Raw genomic sequence first — 14,709 nt, 5'->3', positions numbered from 1 at the left:
AAAAAAAAAAAAAAAAAAAAAAAAAAAAGTTAAGATAAACAAGAAAGTTGAGGTTTTTTATCAACTCAATGCCTATGGTGTCAGCAGTTAAACATCACATGTCATGATTGAAATGAACCAAACCAAAGTTGTGGAGTGGAATACATATAGACATAGTTACATACATATATAAAACCAAAAAAAAAAATACAAACTTCCATTTTTACTGCCTACCAGTTTACCACAGAGTATCACCTACTAAAAGTCTAAAACACTTCAACCTTAGTGAAGAGGAGACCATAATAACAACCAATTCCTTATTCCTGCACAAAAAGTATCATATTCATTAATAAGGAATTAAGGATATAGGTCCAGGATTGTGATTCATATAAGAATCCTCAAAGTGACAGTAACTATTATCTATGTTTGTCCTTTTATATACAAAAGTGGAAAAACTGAAGTACTGAACTGAAGCTACCGTCTACTGAACTGATTTTGAAATCTTGAATCACAACCTAAAGGTCCTAAACCCTCATATGCAGTCACATATACAATATATATCGTTAGTGTCTCCCTTCATATTTATACAAAAAATAGGAGACAGTGATATCATATGGAAGTCCAAAATATTTCCTAAATCAGTGCCCAAAAAATGTTCTTTTTCCATGTATCTTTGTAATTGTGTCTAGAAGTGTATCACTTCAAGATGCTCCAGTATGAATCTGTAATTTCCAGCAAAAAGTATATCAAACAAAAGGATGTGTTAATGTAAATAAATAGAATTTTCATAATTACCCGCTTTATATCGCTGAAGTACAGATATTAATTAGACGCATAAGAACTTACTGCCTCATTGTTGTTTGCTGGCTCAAATGCCAATACATCCTCACTAATATCATTATCTTTCACTTCCTCAACATCAGTTGATGCAGCTCCTACATATAATTGAAAATAAGTAATTATCAATCTCATATATATTGTTAAATAGACATACAACTAATTTTAAATATTACTCAAGACACTTAGCCTCTTATAGTCTTACCGATTCCATGTATCCAATCACGAGTTGTTATCAATGCCTCGGCACTTTCAGGTGATAAGGAGCTGCGATATCTGTCAAGTACCCTTCCCCCAAGGCTAAATGCAGATTCCGAAGCAACAGTTGAAATAAGAATTGATAAAATATCGGTTGCCATTCTTGTAAGATTAGGGTATCGTAGTTCTTGGCTTCTCCAATACTTCAAGATGTCAAAATCAGTTGACATTAATCCTGATGACTCACTTAGATATTGTTCTAGTTCTGACTTAAAGAAATATCACCTGCATAAAAGCACTTCCATTGCGTCCAGAATTCCCACCATTTACAGTACCCGAATTCTGAGTTTCATTGGTTGTCGAACCTCTTAAAGTTGACGCCGTATGATACTCTTTATAGAGTGCCGCCATCCTTTTTCTAATAATATCAACTTCCTTCTTCATTTCACGCTCAACAGGATACACCTTTTCTAAAGTAAACTCTACAAATTCAAACTTCAATCGAGGGTCTAAAACGACTGCCATTGCCAATATTGGACTCAATTTTTTTCCAATACTTGGCAAATTTTTCTTGCATTTTCTTCGCCATGTTTCTGATGAACTCAATGTCATTAGTTGTCTCTTGATCTAATAATATTTTAATCTGACAAACCCCATCAAAATAAAAATTAGAAGTAGGATACTTGTTTCCAGAGAATAGAGTCGTGAGGTCATAAAAGACTTTGAGAAACTTCGTGACCACTTTGATTTGCTCCCATTCTTCCCCATTAGGAGACTCTGCATAGTCAGGGTCCACCAACCTCAAATGAGTGAAGACTTTTTCATACGAAATACAACTTTGCAACATAAGATAAGTAGAATTCCACCTTGTCTTAACATCTTGTCGAACACCCATCTTTACTGACATTCCTAAATCGCTGACAATATCCAAGAAATTTTGTTTTCTTCTTTGTGAACCTTTAAGGTACTTCACTGCTAACCTTATCTTGATTACTGCTGGATCAATCTGTGTCAGTCCATCTCTTACAATAAGATTTATTATGTGAGCACAACACCTTATATGAAAGTTTCTTATCCCAGTATCCGACATAACATTCCTTGCAATGAATCGACTCTTCATTATCTTAACACATGAAGTATTTGATGCAGCGTTATCCAAAGTGATGCTGGTTACTTTTCCTTCAATTCCCCAATCATTTAACATCAGAAATAACTTATCTGAAAGTGCTTGACCAGTATGGGGTGGTGGCAGTGGAGAAAAATTTAAAAGAAACTTCTGCAATACCCAATCTTGATCAACAAAGTGTACTGTTAAACTTATGTATCTAGTGGTGTTGACGGAGGTCCACATGTCTGATGTTATACATATTTTACCTGGAGCACATTGTAATTTCTTGCGAATAACTTCTTTTTGGAACTTATGCATTTTAAGAAAATCAGACCTTGTAGTATTCCTTGATATGGTTTCAACATCGACATTCAGATAACTACATAACTCTCTAAATTCAGTCCATTCTACACAATTAAAGGGGATATTTTTACCAATAATTAGTCTTGCAACTAAATCCCGAAACTTTGATTGATCTATTTTGCGTGCACGAGTAGCCAGTTCTCCATTATTTGTAGATAACAAAAGTTGCTCCACATCTTGCATCTTCAGTCTAGGGCACTTATTTAAATGCCTTGACATAGTTGATGTTCCTCCTTTCTGACTGTCATAAGCATATTCCTTCCTACAATGCTTGCACGTAGCCTTTTCTTTACCATCTTTGTCTCGTGACCAATCAAAATAATTCCATACTTTTGATGTAAATTTCCTTTTCTTTGAAGCATGCTCTTGACTTGTCATCGACTCTAGTACTGTGATATCCTCTTCACTCATGACATCGTCATGGTCTTCTTCAACTGACATTTTAGGAAGCTACATAAAGAATTCAAAAATCAAAATTAGTAAGCCTTGAGCTACATCACAGGGGACTAGAGCTGTCAATAATTAAAATCCCAACAAGTACACATCCCAGTTGGCAAAGGCAAAGCCAACAAAAGTATGCTTTTTTACACTTTCATGTAAGCCAAAATAAAACATGTGCTTTCTGATTCTGACATGCTGCATATGGAGTTCATTTCCATTTTCAGAATCAGTAAACCTTTGTAATTCAAATAAATATTCACAAGCATAACGTAAGCAAGCTATGCATTATTAATTTATTATAGATTGACATTAAGAGATAGATTGACATTAAGAGACATGAGTTAACAATAAATGACACAAATTCGTGAAAAAGGGATTGGGGTTCTAAGAATCATTTCCACAAACACCTAACAGTACTTAAAACAAGTTATGCATTAAAATTTAAAAACTTAGAACTACTCACCTAGATTAGGAAAGTAGAAGTAAAATCATCGGCCAATTTTTCCTATTCTTCTTCAACGGTAGTCTAAAGAAAGCCCTAACCCCTGAAAATCAAACAGATAGTTAGAAAATTAAAAAAAAAAAAGATCATTAAAGTTAAACTTAAAGATCAAAATCTAATCTATAACTTAGAAGTGAAAAAACAACCTAAAGGATAAAACTTGGTTAGTTGATTACGAGTAAAGCCCTAACCCTAACCCCTGAAAATCAAACAGAATAACAGATAGTTAGAAAATTAAAAAAAAAAGGATCATTATAGTTAAACAGTAAACTTAAAGATCAAAGATTCAAAATCTAATCTAGAACTCAGAATAGAAAAACAACCCTATTTAGTTTTAAGTTAGAAAAAGAGACGAACTCAAGAACACGAATACGGAATACTCTGCAGCTCTGCTCTGCCTCCACCCTCCAGTCCAGATCTAAAACTTAAGAGAAGTTTTCTGATTTCTCTTTCTTTGGAAAACTTAGATAAGAATGAGAAGTACCCTGTTACCTGGGTAGCAGGTAAAATACTACCGATACCTCCGATTCTAGGTTACTATCATAATTTAGCGGGTTGGCTGGTAACCCGCGGGTTAGACCTAGCCCGACTTGTTTTCTATTAGGGTCAGATATAACAGACCTAGCCCGGCCCGTTTTGGAAACAAGCCCAGCCAAGCCGGGTTGAAACAAGCCGGGCTAGGGTCAACCCGCGGGCCGGGTTACTAATTGACAGCTCTAGGTTCACCATTATCATATGTAATATTAGTGTTAATATCCCAATCATCAGCAGTAATAATATAAGGGTTTTTACCTTGAAATGATGCAGATTTGTTCCCTTTAACCTTATCAGCATAAGAAGATTGAATATGTTGATTACTTGGACCCGGATCATGGTTTTCAACCATCTTGAATCAACCTCAGTTGATCAAGAGGATCAAAAAACGTTAAAAAAATTGCAAACCCTAAACAAAACCTAGAGAGGAGATTTTTTTAGGAGAGAAAATATTAGCAACAAGAGGAAAAATAAGCTGCTTGTAGTTGCTGGAAATCCCACAACACATCCCTTGTATTATCATGACTATAATTTCTATATCTAAACTTATTTGATATGAAAATAAAGATAATGGAAATAGAAAATAAGACACAAGATTTACGTGGTTCGATCAATTTGATCTACATCCACGGGGTTAGGTTTCACTATGATCATTGAGTTACATATGAACTACATTGAGATTCCATTAATGAGTATTTGGAGCTCTCTCTCTTTCTCTCTGGTTTTTGGGGAAGAATAAGAAGATAATCATAATACCATTTCTCCCTTTTCTCGCTCCTACCTTTCTCTTTATATAGGTGTTTACATAGTGGATGACAGCTCATATACAGCTAAGATTTCCCCTAATTTTGGATCTGGCTTGTGATGATATCGCAAGCATACAAATGTTAATTTCGCAGATCCTCTAATCTTCGCAAAGTTATTACATTTTTATTATGTTTAAGCTAATATCACCTATTTTGTCGTTTCTCAAAGTGTTCTGCGACATTTTTGTAATGCGTTTTTAAGAATTTCGCGAGCGTATCGTTGTCGCGAAATTCTGATCCTACATCTTGCCTCTTTTTTCTTGAATATTGCTTGAAGAGCAATCTTCAGGAAAAAAATCCATTGTTGTAGTTGTTGGAGAGAGATACGTGTTGGAGTAGTCTTTGATCTTTGTTGATGAAGGAACGAGCGAAAGAATACTGGACTTTAAAAGTACATATTTTCCTCTATTCTTTTGTGAAGTTCTGGGATGTTGCGAAGTAAATAAGAAGTATCATCTTTTGAAGTATGCGAAGTATGAAGTATCCTTGAAGAAGTATAAGAAGCATGAAGTCCTTGATGAAGTATAAAAAGCATGAAGTATCCTTGGTGATTCTTTCCGAGAAGATAAAGAACATAAAATGTTTTCTTGGTAATCCATAGTTGCCTCTGTTCTTTATCTATGAGGGTAGAATCCTTGAGAAAATGTTGAATGTGTGAATTGTTTCTTCATTCTTATGTTGCATCTGTCTCATGTTTTGTGCTCATGGGATAATATAATCTCTTCAAGTTGCTTATAATTGTGCGAAATAATTGAGCGAGATAATCACATCATTCGAAAGAATCACATTCTCAAAATTCTGACACATTCTACGAAATTTTGAATCATTCTGCGAAATTATGAATCATTCTGTGAAGTTCTGAATAATCTTGCGGAATTCTGAATAATCCTGAATAATTCTACTAAATTCTGCGATATTATTGCAAAATTCTGCAATATTATTCCGTGCAGTTTTGTAAAGTACTTGTGCGAATATAATGCTTATGTGATGATTATGTTATGAAATGTGTATGTGATGTTTATGCCATGAAATGCTTATGCAATGATTTTGTGATGCGAGTATGATGCTTGTATGATGAGAATGCTTATCTATTGCAATGTATAGTTAAGGTTTGTGTTACTTAGCTCATTTTGCCGTCTAAAATTGATGTAGCTTTAAATTGCTTCCATTCTTCATTTCTCTGCCTCTTTCTTTAGTGTGTGCATTCTTCTTCGTGTAGTTATTGTTCTTCACAAGTTCTTACTTGTGTTTCATCTTCCCTCTTTCCTGCAATATTAGTATCTCATAACAGTATGATCATAATATCAAGTCTGCGGCATTTTCACTGCTTCAGTTTAATTTCTATGTACATATTCGCAAGCTTGTTTGCTTACATATAATCATTCTCACAAGCTTACTTGCTTACTTGTTTTCTTATGTGGTCTTATTTTGCCTTCCTAGTTAAATGTCTTATTTTGCCACCTCTTGTCATTGCGACAAAATCGCAGGACGTCTTTGCACTTTCATGCAAAAACCCATTGATCTTTCCTTAACTTTTTCTTTTGTATTATTGCCTCTTCAGGATTGTTGCAGCAATATGACAGGCCTAAATATTCTTGCGAAAATAAAGACCCATGACATTACCGTCTTGCGACGAAATCACAGGACGTCTTCACACTTTCATGTAATGACCCATTGATCCTGTCTTATCTTTCTCTCTAGTATTATTGCCTCTTCAGGATTTTCGCACAAATATAACAAGTCTTAATACCCTTGCGAGTAAAAAGCCTCATGACATTTGCGTCTTAAGACACTTATCAGCTCCCTAATGGAGGGTGCCTCCCTTATCTCCCCCTGGTTGCCCCTTCAAGGAGGCGTACTTCTTCCATACAAGGTTAGCTACTCCCATCCGGTCTTAACAACAACCAGTTGTTTTCGCAGCCTCTTGTCCCTTTTACCTATAGGGCTTATGGTTACGAGACTGCACCCTAAGTGGGGTTTTCTTCGGGCCGAGTGCAGTATAAGCCAAGACTTGTCAAGAATGGCAAGGTACGCTCCAGACGCCCCTGGCACTCTTGACTCAACCGTGTACCTCGGCGCCTTGATCAGATTCTGCACTCCTTAGAAGAGACCCCTAGTCGTCCAACCTAAAGCAAAAGCTTAGGTTGAAAATCCAAGGTACCTCTTTTGGATGGGCTCTATTGACCCCCAATCTCCATGACTCAGGTTCCAGGGGCGGTGTAACCTTTTCGCTGAGTCATGCAACAGGTACCCCCCTTCTATGACGTACTTTAGGTCTTACATTTGCCTCTTGCGAAATTTTATTAGCGAACTAGGGTGTACGCCATAAAGGTTCGCCCCATTCTAATCTTATATTTTTATGGATCTTAGATTGTCTCTTGCGAAATTTTCGCGTTTCTTTACTCTTTCATTCATTCTTTCATTTTTGTCATTTCTTTCATCCATTCTTTCATTCTCATAATATCATATTATTTTAAGCAAAGTAAATATTCAAGAGAAATTGTAATACATTATAATTCTGAAATCTTTGTAATTGTGAAATCTTTGTAATTCTGCGATTGTTTCGCATTTTGTAAATCAAATCAAAAATCTTTTTATTCTCTGCAAAAGAAATATTCTAGAGAAACATATAAATTGAATTTTCTCAGTTTTCTGTAATTTTAAAATCTCGCAATCTTTGTAATTTTGAAATCTTTGTAATCTTGAAATCTTAGTAATCTTTATAATCCTTGAGATCTTGAAATCTTTGTAATCGTGCGATTGAATCGCTTTTTGTAATTCAAATAAAAAATCTTTTATTCGTTCTTAATATAAAGTAAAATGTTCAAGGAAGTGGTACTTATCTTTCATGTGAGTCGCTTTTGTTGTCAAAGAAGTGAATAAATGCCTTGAAATGTATGAATTTCGCGCAGCAAAAAGAAGTGAGACTTGAACCCTTGACCTGCTTCTTGGATTTTCTTGCACCATACCAACTGTGTTAAGCCTCTCTTGTGAAGTAATCAAATTCTAATTGTGTGAGAGGCACTTCTGTATAAATTTCGCGTAACAAAGATAAACATGCGAGAAGAAAGAATTGATCCCTTGACCTGCTGCTTGCATTCACTCCTCTTGAACAACTGTGCAAGCTTCTTCTTTGCGAAATATCTCTGCAAAATTATCATCAACTCTCTTATGTGTGAAATAATCAAAGAAATTTCTGTGTGAAAAAATACGCAGGTGTTAGGACTCGATCACACGACCATGAACTCATTAACTTCACAGATGACCAACTGTGTTGCCTCTTGTTTGCGAAATAATGAAACAATATTGCGAAATTATTCATTTTTTCGCTCTTTGTAAAAAAGAAGAAAACTGTGAAAAATTTGGGTGTGAGGGAATTCGAACTCATAACCTCCAGCTTATACTCTGCAACTTTGACCATCTGCACCAGCTTCTGCTTGTGAAGAAAGGCATATAGTTATCCTGTTATTCTTTTCTCCGCTGTCAGTTCTAGAATACGAAAAAAAAAGAGGATGGAGAGATTCGAACGTGGGTCATCAAACTCGTTATCTAAACCATGGACCGTCTGTGCTTGCATTGATTTGTGTCAGTGCGATAAGATTCGCAATGTTATTCATTTAATTTCCCTTTGTATAAGCTTTTCTCTTCCTCCTTTCTTTCTTCTTCTCCTGTTATCTTCTGTTGTTCTTTCTTTTTGTATTTCATCTATCTCTGGCATTCTTTCGCATTGCGTTGATGTTAGTCTGGATCTATTAGAAAGTCCTTTTTGGCACAACTTGAATCATCATAGGTTGATCTGTTCCTTTAATTGAGTCGTTTTGAGTTATTCTAATTGTCTTCCTCCACTGTTTTTTTTTTCGCATAGATTCTTGCCGTTGGCAGTTCTTAATGATCTTTGCTGATCCTTCTATACAAAGAAATTGGTTGATCCCTTTGTATCATAGGTTGAGTGATGGTGTCAACGTTCTGACCTCCATCTGGTTCTACTAATCAGAATCATTGGTTAGATTGCATTGAGCTTAGTGATCTGGTCGTTCTCGAGCTCCATCTACTGTTACTTCTTCACCCTAGTTGTGTATTCTTTCTTTTGTTATTAGCAGAACCTGCTTTAGGTTGCAAGCGGCGTCATTCTCTTAGATGTTGGGTTTGTTAGCAATCGTCCTTTGCTCGTTTAGGTTCAATTATTGGTACTTCCCTGTATTTCCTCTTCTATGCGTTCAATTCGCGTAACCTGTCCACCACTCTTTTACTCTCTGCGTCTTGTACAATGACCTCCTTCGTACTTTAGTTCCATATCTTCGCACCTGCAGAAAAAATATCAATAGGAACGCACAGACAATATCTCCCGAGTCTGTGTGTGCGTCTTTGTTCGCATCCATTTGTTTCTCCCACGCGTTGTTGGATATTCCTTCTGCCCGTTTTCTCCTGTAAAAATTTATCCTATGTTGTTGAGTTCAGTTCTCTTGTACGAATTTGTCGCACTCTTCAGTTCTCTTCCTTGTCTTTGAGAAGATATTCATTACTTCCGAGAGAACGGTTGTTCTTGTGCCTCTGTTGTTGATGTCCATAAACTTGTAACATCTCCTTTCTTCTTCGCACGAGGTGGCTGTATCTTATTCCCTAATGTCAATGCATCTTATATGGTCTTATTTCTTCGCATTCTTCTTCTCGCAGATTAACCAGGTTCTTCTTTTCCTTTGTTTACTACAATCTTAACAAATCAAACGGGTGAAACATACATAAGTTTAAACTAACTTTTCAAAATCAGAGGGCGATGAGTTTCGGATAGTGCTGAATCCGATCCTCTAAATCAACTGAAATTTTTGATACGCAATGCTTTTGAAAGCAATCATATGGGTTTGTAAATCAAGTTTCGTCAGTTTTAAATCTCAGATCCAGACTCGATTTTAGATCAGTTTTCCAAGAGTAAATCCACTTTCGAATGAAGTACACGTTATGAATTTTTGTTTTTCAAAGGTATTTTTCAAATATTTTATGTAAATCACCAGATCTAGAAATCAAAAGAAGAAGAAAATTGAAGAATTAAGACAAGGATATGTCCTGTTAAGGCTTATTGTTGATGAAAACTCCGCTTAATTTCTTTGATGTTGTATGTTTCTTTCGATCTGCTCCTGTTTTGCACTCTCTTATTTTCTCTTTTCCATGAACTTCTTCTCAAATCTATTGTCGGGTGACGAAATCTCTTCAATTGAAATTTCCGATTTCGCCCTTAGAGCTTACAGATCCAGTGGAATTCATCACCAACAATAGACAATTTTTCTTTGCTTTCTTGAACCAACAAGATCAGGTAGTGTTTCTAGCGCCAAAATGTAGTTGCTGGAAATCCCACAACACACCCCTTGTATTATCATGACTATAATTTCTATATCTAAACTTATTTGATATGAAAATAAAGATAAAGATAATGAAAATAGAAAATAAGACACAAGATTTACGTTGTTCGATCAATTTGATCTACATCCACGGGGTTAGGTTTCACTATGATCATTGAATTACATATGAATTACATTGAGATTCCATTAATGAGTATTTGGAGTTCTCTCTCTTTCTCTCTAGTTTTTTGGGAAGAATAAGAAGATAATCATTATACCAGTTCTCCCTTTTCTCTCTCCTACCTTTCTCTTTATATAGGTGTTTACATAGTGGATGACATCTCATATAAAGCTAAGATTTCCCCTAATTTCGGATCTGGCTTGCGATGATATCGCAAGCTTACAAATGTTAATTTCGCAGATCTTCTAATCTTCGCAAAGTTATTACATTTTTCTTATGTTTAAGCTAATATCACCTATTTTGTCGTTTCTCAAAGTGTTCTGCGACATTTCTCAACAAATCAACCAGATTTCTCAAGCTCTTCATGTTACCTTTACAAAAAATCATACTGTCATCAGCAAAAAATAGATGGGTAGGAGCTATACCTTTTCTATTAACCATATGAGTCATCTTGCCCTCTTTAAAGAACTTTGTGATATTCCTGCTTAAGACATCCTCAATCAACACAAAGATAAGAGGTGACAATGGATCTCCTTGACGAAGCCCCCTATCAATACTGAAGAAACCTTCTGGACTACCATTGACAAGGACCGAAATTCTAGCAGATTTTAGAATTTGAAGAATCCAATCACACCAGCTCTCAGAAAAACCATATCTTCGAAACACTTCCAAGATAAAAGTCCAACTAACTGTGTCAAAATCCTGAGTTATATCAAGCTTAAACCCAACATTACCATCTTTCCGCTTAATCTGCGTCTCATTCACCATCTCTGAAGCGAGACTAATATTTTCATGGATATTTCTCCTTTTCATGAACGCTACTTGCTCCTCAGAAATCAAGTTATCCAAAACTCCACCAAGTCTAGTAGCTAAAATCTTGGTAAAAATCTTAGAAAAGAAGTTACTAAGACCAATTGGCCTAAAGTTACGAAGAGTATTTGCACCTCTCTCTTTAGGCAACAACATGAGAAGGCTAGAATTCACTCCGTGAGGAATGAATTTATTAGACCAACAAAAAAGACTAGCATTAACCAAATCATCTCGAATAATCTCCCAACAATGTCTATAGAAAAAAACCAGCAAACCCATCCGGTCCAGGCGCACTATCAGCATCCAAATCAAAAACTGATGCGCGAATCTCTTCTAAAGAAGGCAATTGATCCATTCTAGTACTTTCCTCAAGGGAAATACTATTATGATCAATATTAAAAAGAGTCTCCACCGGAACTGAATCATCTCCATTAAACTTCGCCTCATAATAATCAACAATAAGATTACGAATCTGATCACAATCAGTCAACGTAACCCCATTAGCATCCACCAATTCCGAAATAGTATTACTACTCCTACGGATACAAATGGAATTATGAAAGAAACTAGAATTACTAGCCCCCTCAACTAACCACTGATTTCTGTATTTTTGCTTCAACATAGTGATTTATTGCATTCTAATATCATTAACTTCAACAGCCACAGTTCTCATCAAATTCAACTTGTCTACATCTGAAGGGTCTTCATCTGAAAGACGCATAACACTTTCAATCCTAAGTTGAGCCTGTTTCAGCCTAGCATTACCATTACCAAAAACTTCTTGATTCCATAACTTTCATTGCCTGTTTAAGTCGCTTTAGCTTTTGAGGATATATAAAAGCCGGAGAACCAACAATCGGAACTTTCCAACTATCTTCAACCATTCGCATAAAATCAGGATGCCCAAACCACATTTTCTGAACTCGAAAAGGCGCTCTTCTTGGTCTTGTGTTAACAAACGGAAAACCAATAAGAGGAGAATGATCGGAAACTTCCCTAGGAAGAGCTTTACACCGCCAATTCTCAAAACGATTCAACCAAAATTCATTAATCACCCCTCTGTCTAATCTACTAATAATTCTATGAACTCCAGATTGCCTGTTAGACCAAGTAAACTTACAGCCCAAAGATTCCGCTTCAAAAAGTCCATATCATCCAACCAATCACTAAACACATTTACAAATATTGTTCTATGACTTGTACCACCATTTTTCTCTTCATTAAGAAGCACACAATTAAAGTCCCCAATTACCAACCACGGCACTTGAAGAGCTCCCATATCTAACTGCCTCCAAAGATTTCTCCTAGTAGTTTGCACTGAGCTAGCATGCACAAAAGAAATATGAACACCATCAATACCAATAGTAATAGCCTGTTTAGAACAATTCACCACAACCGGATCAGCAATATTCGAAGACCACATCACCCATAAATTACCAACAACCGTATCCAAAGAATTATGAATAATCGACCTACTAAAACCATCAATACAGAATTTTTTAACAGACCTAGAAGAAACTGACACTCTTGGTTCCGCAATACCAATTATATCAGGTTGAAAGTCTTTAACTAATTCGTTTAGCTTGTGCTTCATCTCGCACAATCCCATTTTATGTTCCAAAAGAGGACTCTCATTGGGAAACAATTTTAGGATTATTGTTAATCTTAACTCTCTGCGCCAGCCTAGTAGTATCATTCTTCTGCCCTCCGTTTCCAGGTTTTAACCTAGTACCAGCAGCAAGCTTATCAATCAGAGCATTATTTCCAGGAATTCGAGAACTACCAACAGAACGTGCCATAATAACTGGCGTCCCAGAAGTCCACGTACCAGTATTTTTATCAAATAAAGGAGATGATTCATTTCTGTTACTAGCATGAACACCAGAACCCACAATATCATTGTTGTCTTCATTCAAACCAAGTTCAGCATTCAAGGCCTCAAACTGATTTTGCGAAACAACACTTTCTCGAACAAAAAGGTCATCGGTTAAAGGAGAGTCAGATGAGTTAGCATCAATCCTATCAACAACTGAATTCATACTCTCCCCCCCTTCAGAATTCAATGATGACTTAAAACTAGGCATACCCTTTGTAGCACTAGTAATTAAAACTATTTGCGACTCTACTCTTTGTCTAGTTCTTGCCAATTCAACATAGGCAGAGCGAAAAATAGCTTCAGATTTAGCTAACTCATCTTGCAACTGCTTTACTGCAGCCACTTGAACACTCCCCGAATGCACCTCACCCTCCTCAAGTCCTGAAATACCATCGTTAACTTTTGCATGCTGGCCATGCACATCAGAATTCCGATTCCCAGAAGGAACACCATTGTCATTAGCATGTTGTTATTTACCCAAAGTAAGTTGATTTCCGTTTTCCGGCACAACTGGTATGACAGGAGCTGTCTTGCCTTTTCTACGTCGCGCTTCTTGCCATTCACCATTACCCGCAACATTATTACTGCGAGCTTCTTGAGTATTAACCAAAATATTACCTTGTTGTTGTGATGCTGTAACCTGCTGCTGAGTATTACCTGCAGTATTCTTATGTTTTTTCCTACATTCAGAATCAACATGACCAATAAACTTGCACTTAGTGCAGAATTTAGGTCGTTTTAGAATTTCTATTGGTTGCCAAAAATCACGTCCCCCAACAGTAATATGAATGCTATCAATATCAAGTTTCGCAAAGTTGATATCAATAAGCACTGAAGCGTAATATCCATATTCATGATCCAAGGTACGCTTGTCAACCACCACCGAAGTGCCTAGGGTTTTACCAATCGCCAGCAGCGTCTTTTCAGTCCAATATTCAACCGGCAAGCTTGGAAATTTCACCCATACCGTAGCATGGGAAGTATTGTGTTTATATGCATCGAACCCTGGAAACCATTCCATTAGGTTAAGCTTTTGTTGATCAAACATCCAAGCCTCAACATTAAGGATCTTGTCTCTATCCTCCATAGACTGCAGCTTAATAATGAAAAATCCTCTATTCATAGGAACGAATTGAACCCTGCCCTGACCTAACTGCCATTGTTGCTCAAAGCTTTCCTTCACGTCCTGAAAATTAATTCCCTTAAAATCCAGTCGGCCTATAAGGCTGAATTTCCAAATATCACAACCCTCTTCAAAAAAAGAAAAAGGAAGCACTAGTGCTGGTTTTCCTTCTTTCAAAGTAGGGTTTGGCAATATATTCAAGTCCAAAGACGTTTTTGGGAGCTGTTTTTTGCCTAACACTTTTTCAGCGTATGTAAGAACTCGCTTAAGGGGAGGATCAGAATCGTCCCCCATCCCAAATCACCCAAAGAGATCAAGCGCGGGATGTAAAATTTTTTGAAAAACCCAAAACCCTAAAATCGCCAGAGATAATAAAAGAATGATTCATCTGCTTAAGTAGGTACTTAGTCTTGAAGAAATTTTGAACATGAGAAATAACCTCTTGAGAAGTTTCAACCCAATTATCCCTAAAGAATCCAACAGGGAAACCATCAGGTCCCGGTGATTTCCAAGGGTCCATATTCTTCACAGTATTAAAAATTTCATCTTCAGAAGGTATAAAAACTAAAGAAGTATTCATATCATCTGTGACAATCGGTTTCATATTAGACAAGGCAG

General features: G+C 36.4%; 1 protein-coding gene and 1 long non-coding RNA gene across 2 annotated transcripts; both read right to left on the bottom strand.

Moving 5' to 3' along the window:
* Positions 1-1,898: 1,898 nt before the first annotated feature.
* LOC113342287 lies at positions 1,899-3,625 on the bottom strand. Its single transcript, XR_003356563.1, has 3 exons — positions 3,575-3,625; positions 3,390-3,464; positions 1,899-1,923 (listed from the first exon to the last, which is right to left on the bottom strand). It is a non-coding gene; the product is annotated as an uncharacterized LOC113342287 (long non-coding RNA).
* A 5,389-nt stretch (positions 3,626-9,014) lies between these two features.
* LOC113342274 lies at positions 9,015-12,701 on the bottom strand. The gene is made up of 6 exons (XM_026586868.1): positions 12,349-12,701; positions 11,896-12,190; positions 11,728-11,837; positions 11,368-11,628; positions 10,578-11,255; positions 9,015-9,072 (listed from the first exon to the last, which is right to left on the bottom strand). The coding sequence occupies exons 1-6, from the start codon at positions 12,699-12,701 to the stop codon at positions 9,015-9,017; spliced, it is 1,755 nt and encodes a 584-aa protein (XP_026442653.1).
* Positions 12,702-14,709: the final 2,008 nt, after the last annotated feature.

The sequence above is a fragment of the Papaver somniferum genome, unplaced genomic scaffold (assembly GCF_003573695.1).
Source record: "Papaver somniferum cultivar HN1 unplaced genomic scaffold, ASM357369v1 unplaced-scaffold_35, whole genome shotgun sequence".
In the NCBI taxonomy this organism is placed as follows: domain Eukaryota; kingdom Viridiplantae; phylum Streptophyta; class Magnoliopsida; order Ranunculales; family Papaveraceae; genus Papaver; species Papaver somniferum.
The sequence above is the reverse complement of the archived record's forward strand: the minus strand, read 5'-3'. Positions and strand labels throughout refer to the sequence as shown.

Coding starts and splice junctions, on each gene's coding strand:
- LOC113342274 (XM_026586868.1), bottom strand. CDS start 12,701: ATGGGATTGTGCGAGATGAAGCACAAGCTAAACGAATTAGTTAAAGAC. Junction 12,191..12,348: donor GGAGCTCTTCAAGTGCCGTG/GTTGGTAATTGG, acceptor TTGGTCTAACAG/GCAATCTGGAGTTCATAGAA. Junction 11,629..11,727: donor GAAGTTAATGATATTAGAAT/GCAATAAATCAC, acceptor TTGTATCCGTAG/GAGTAGTAATACTATTTCGG.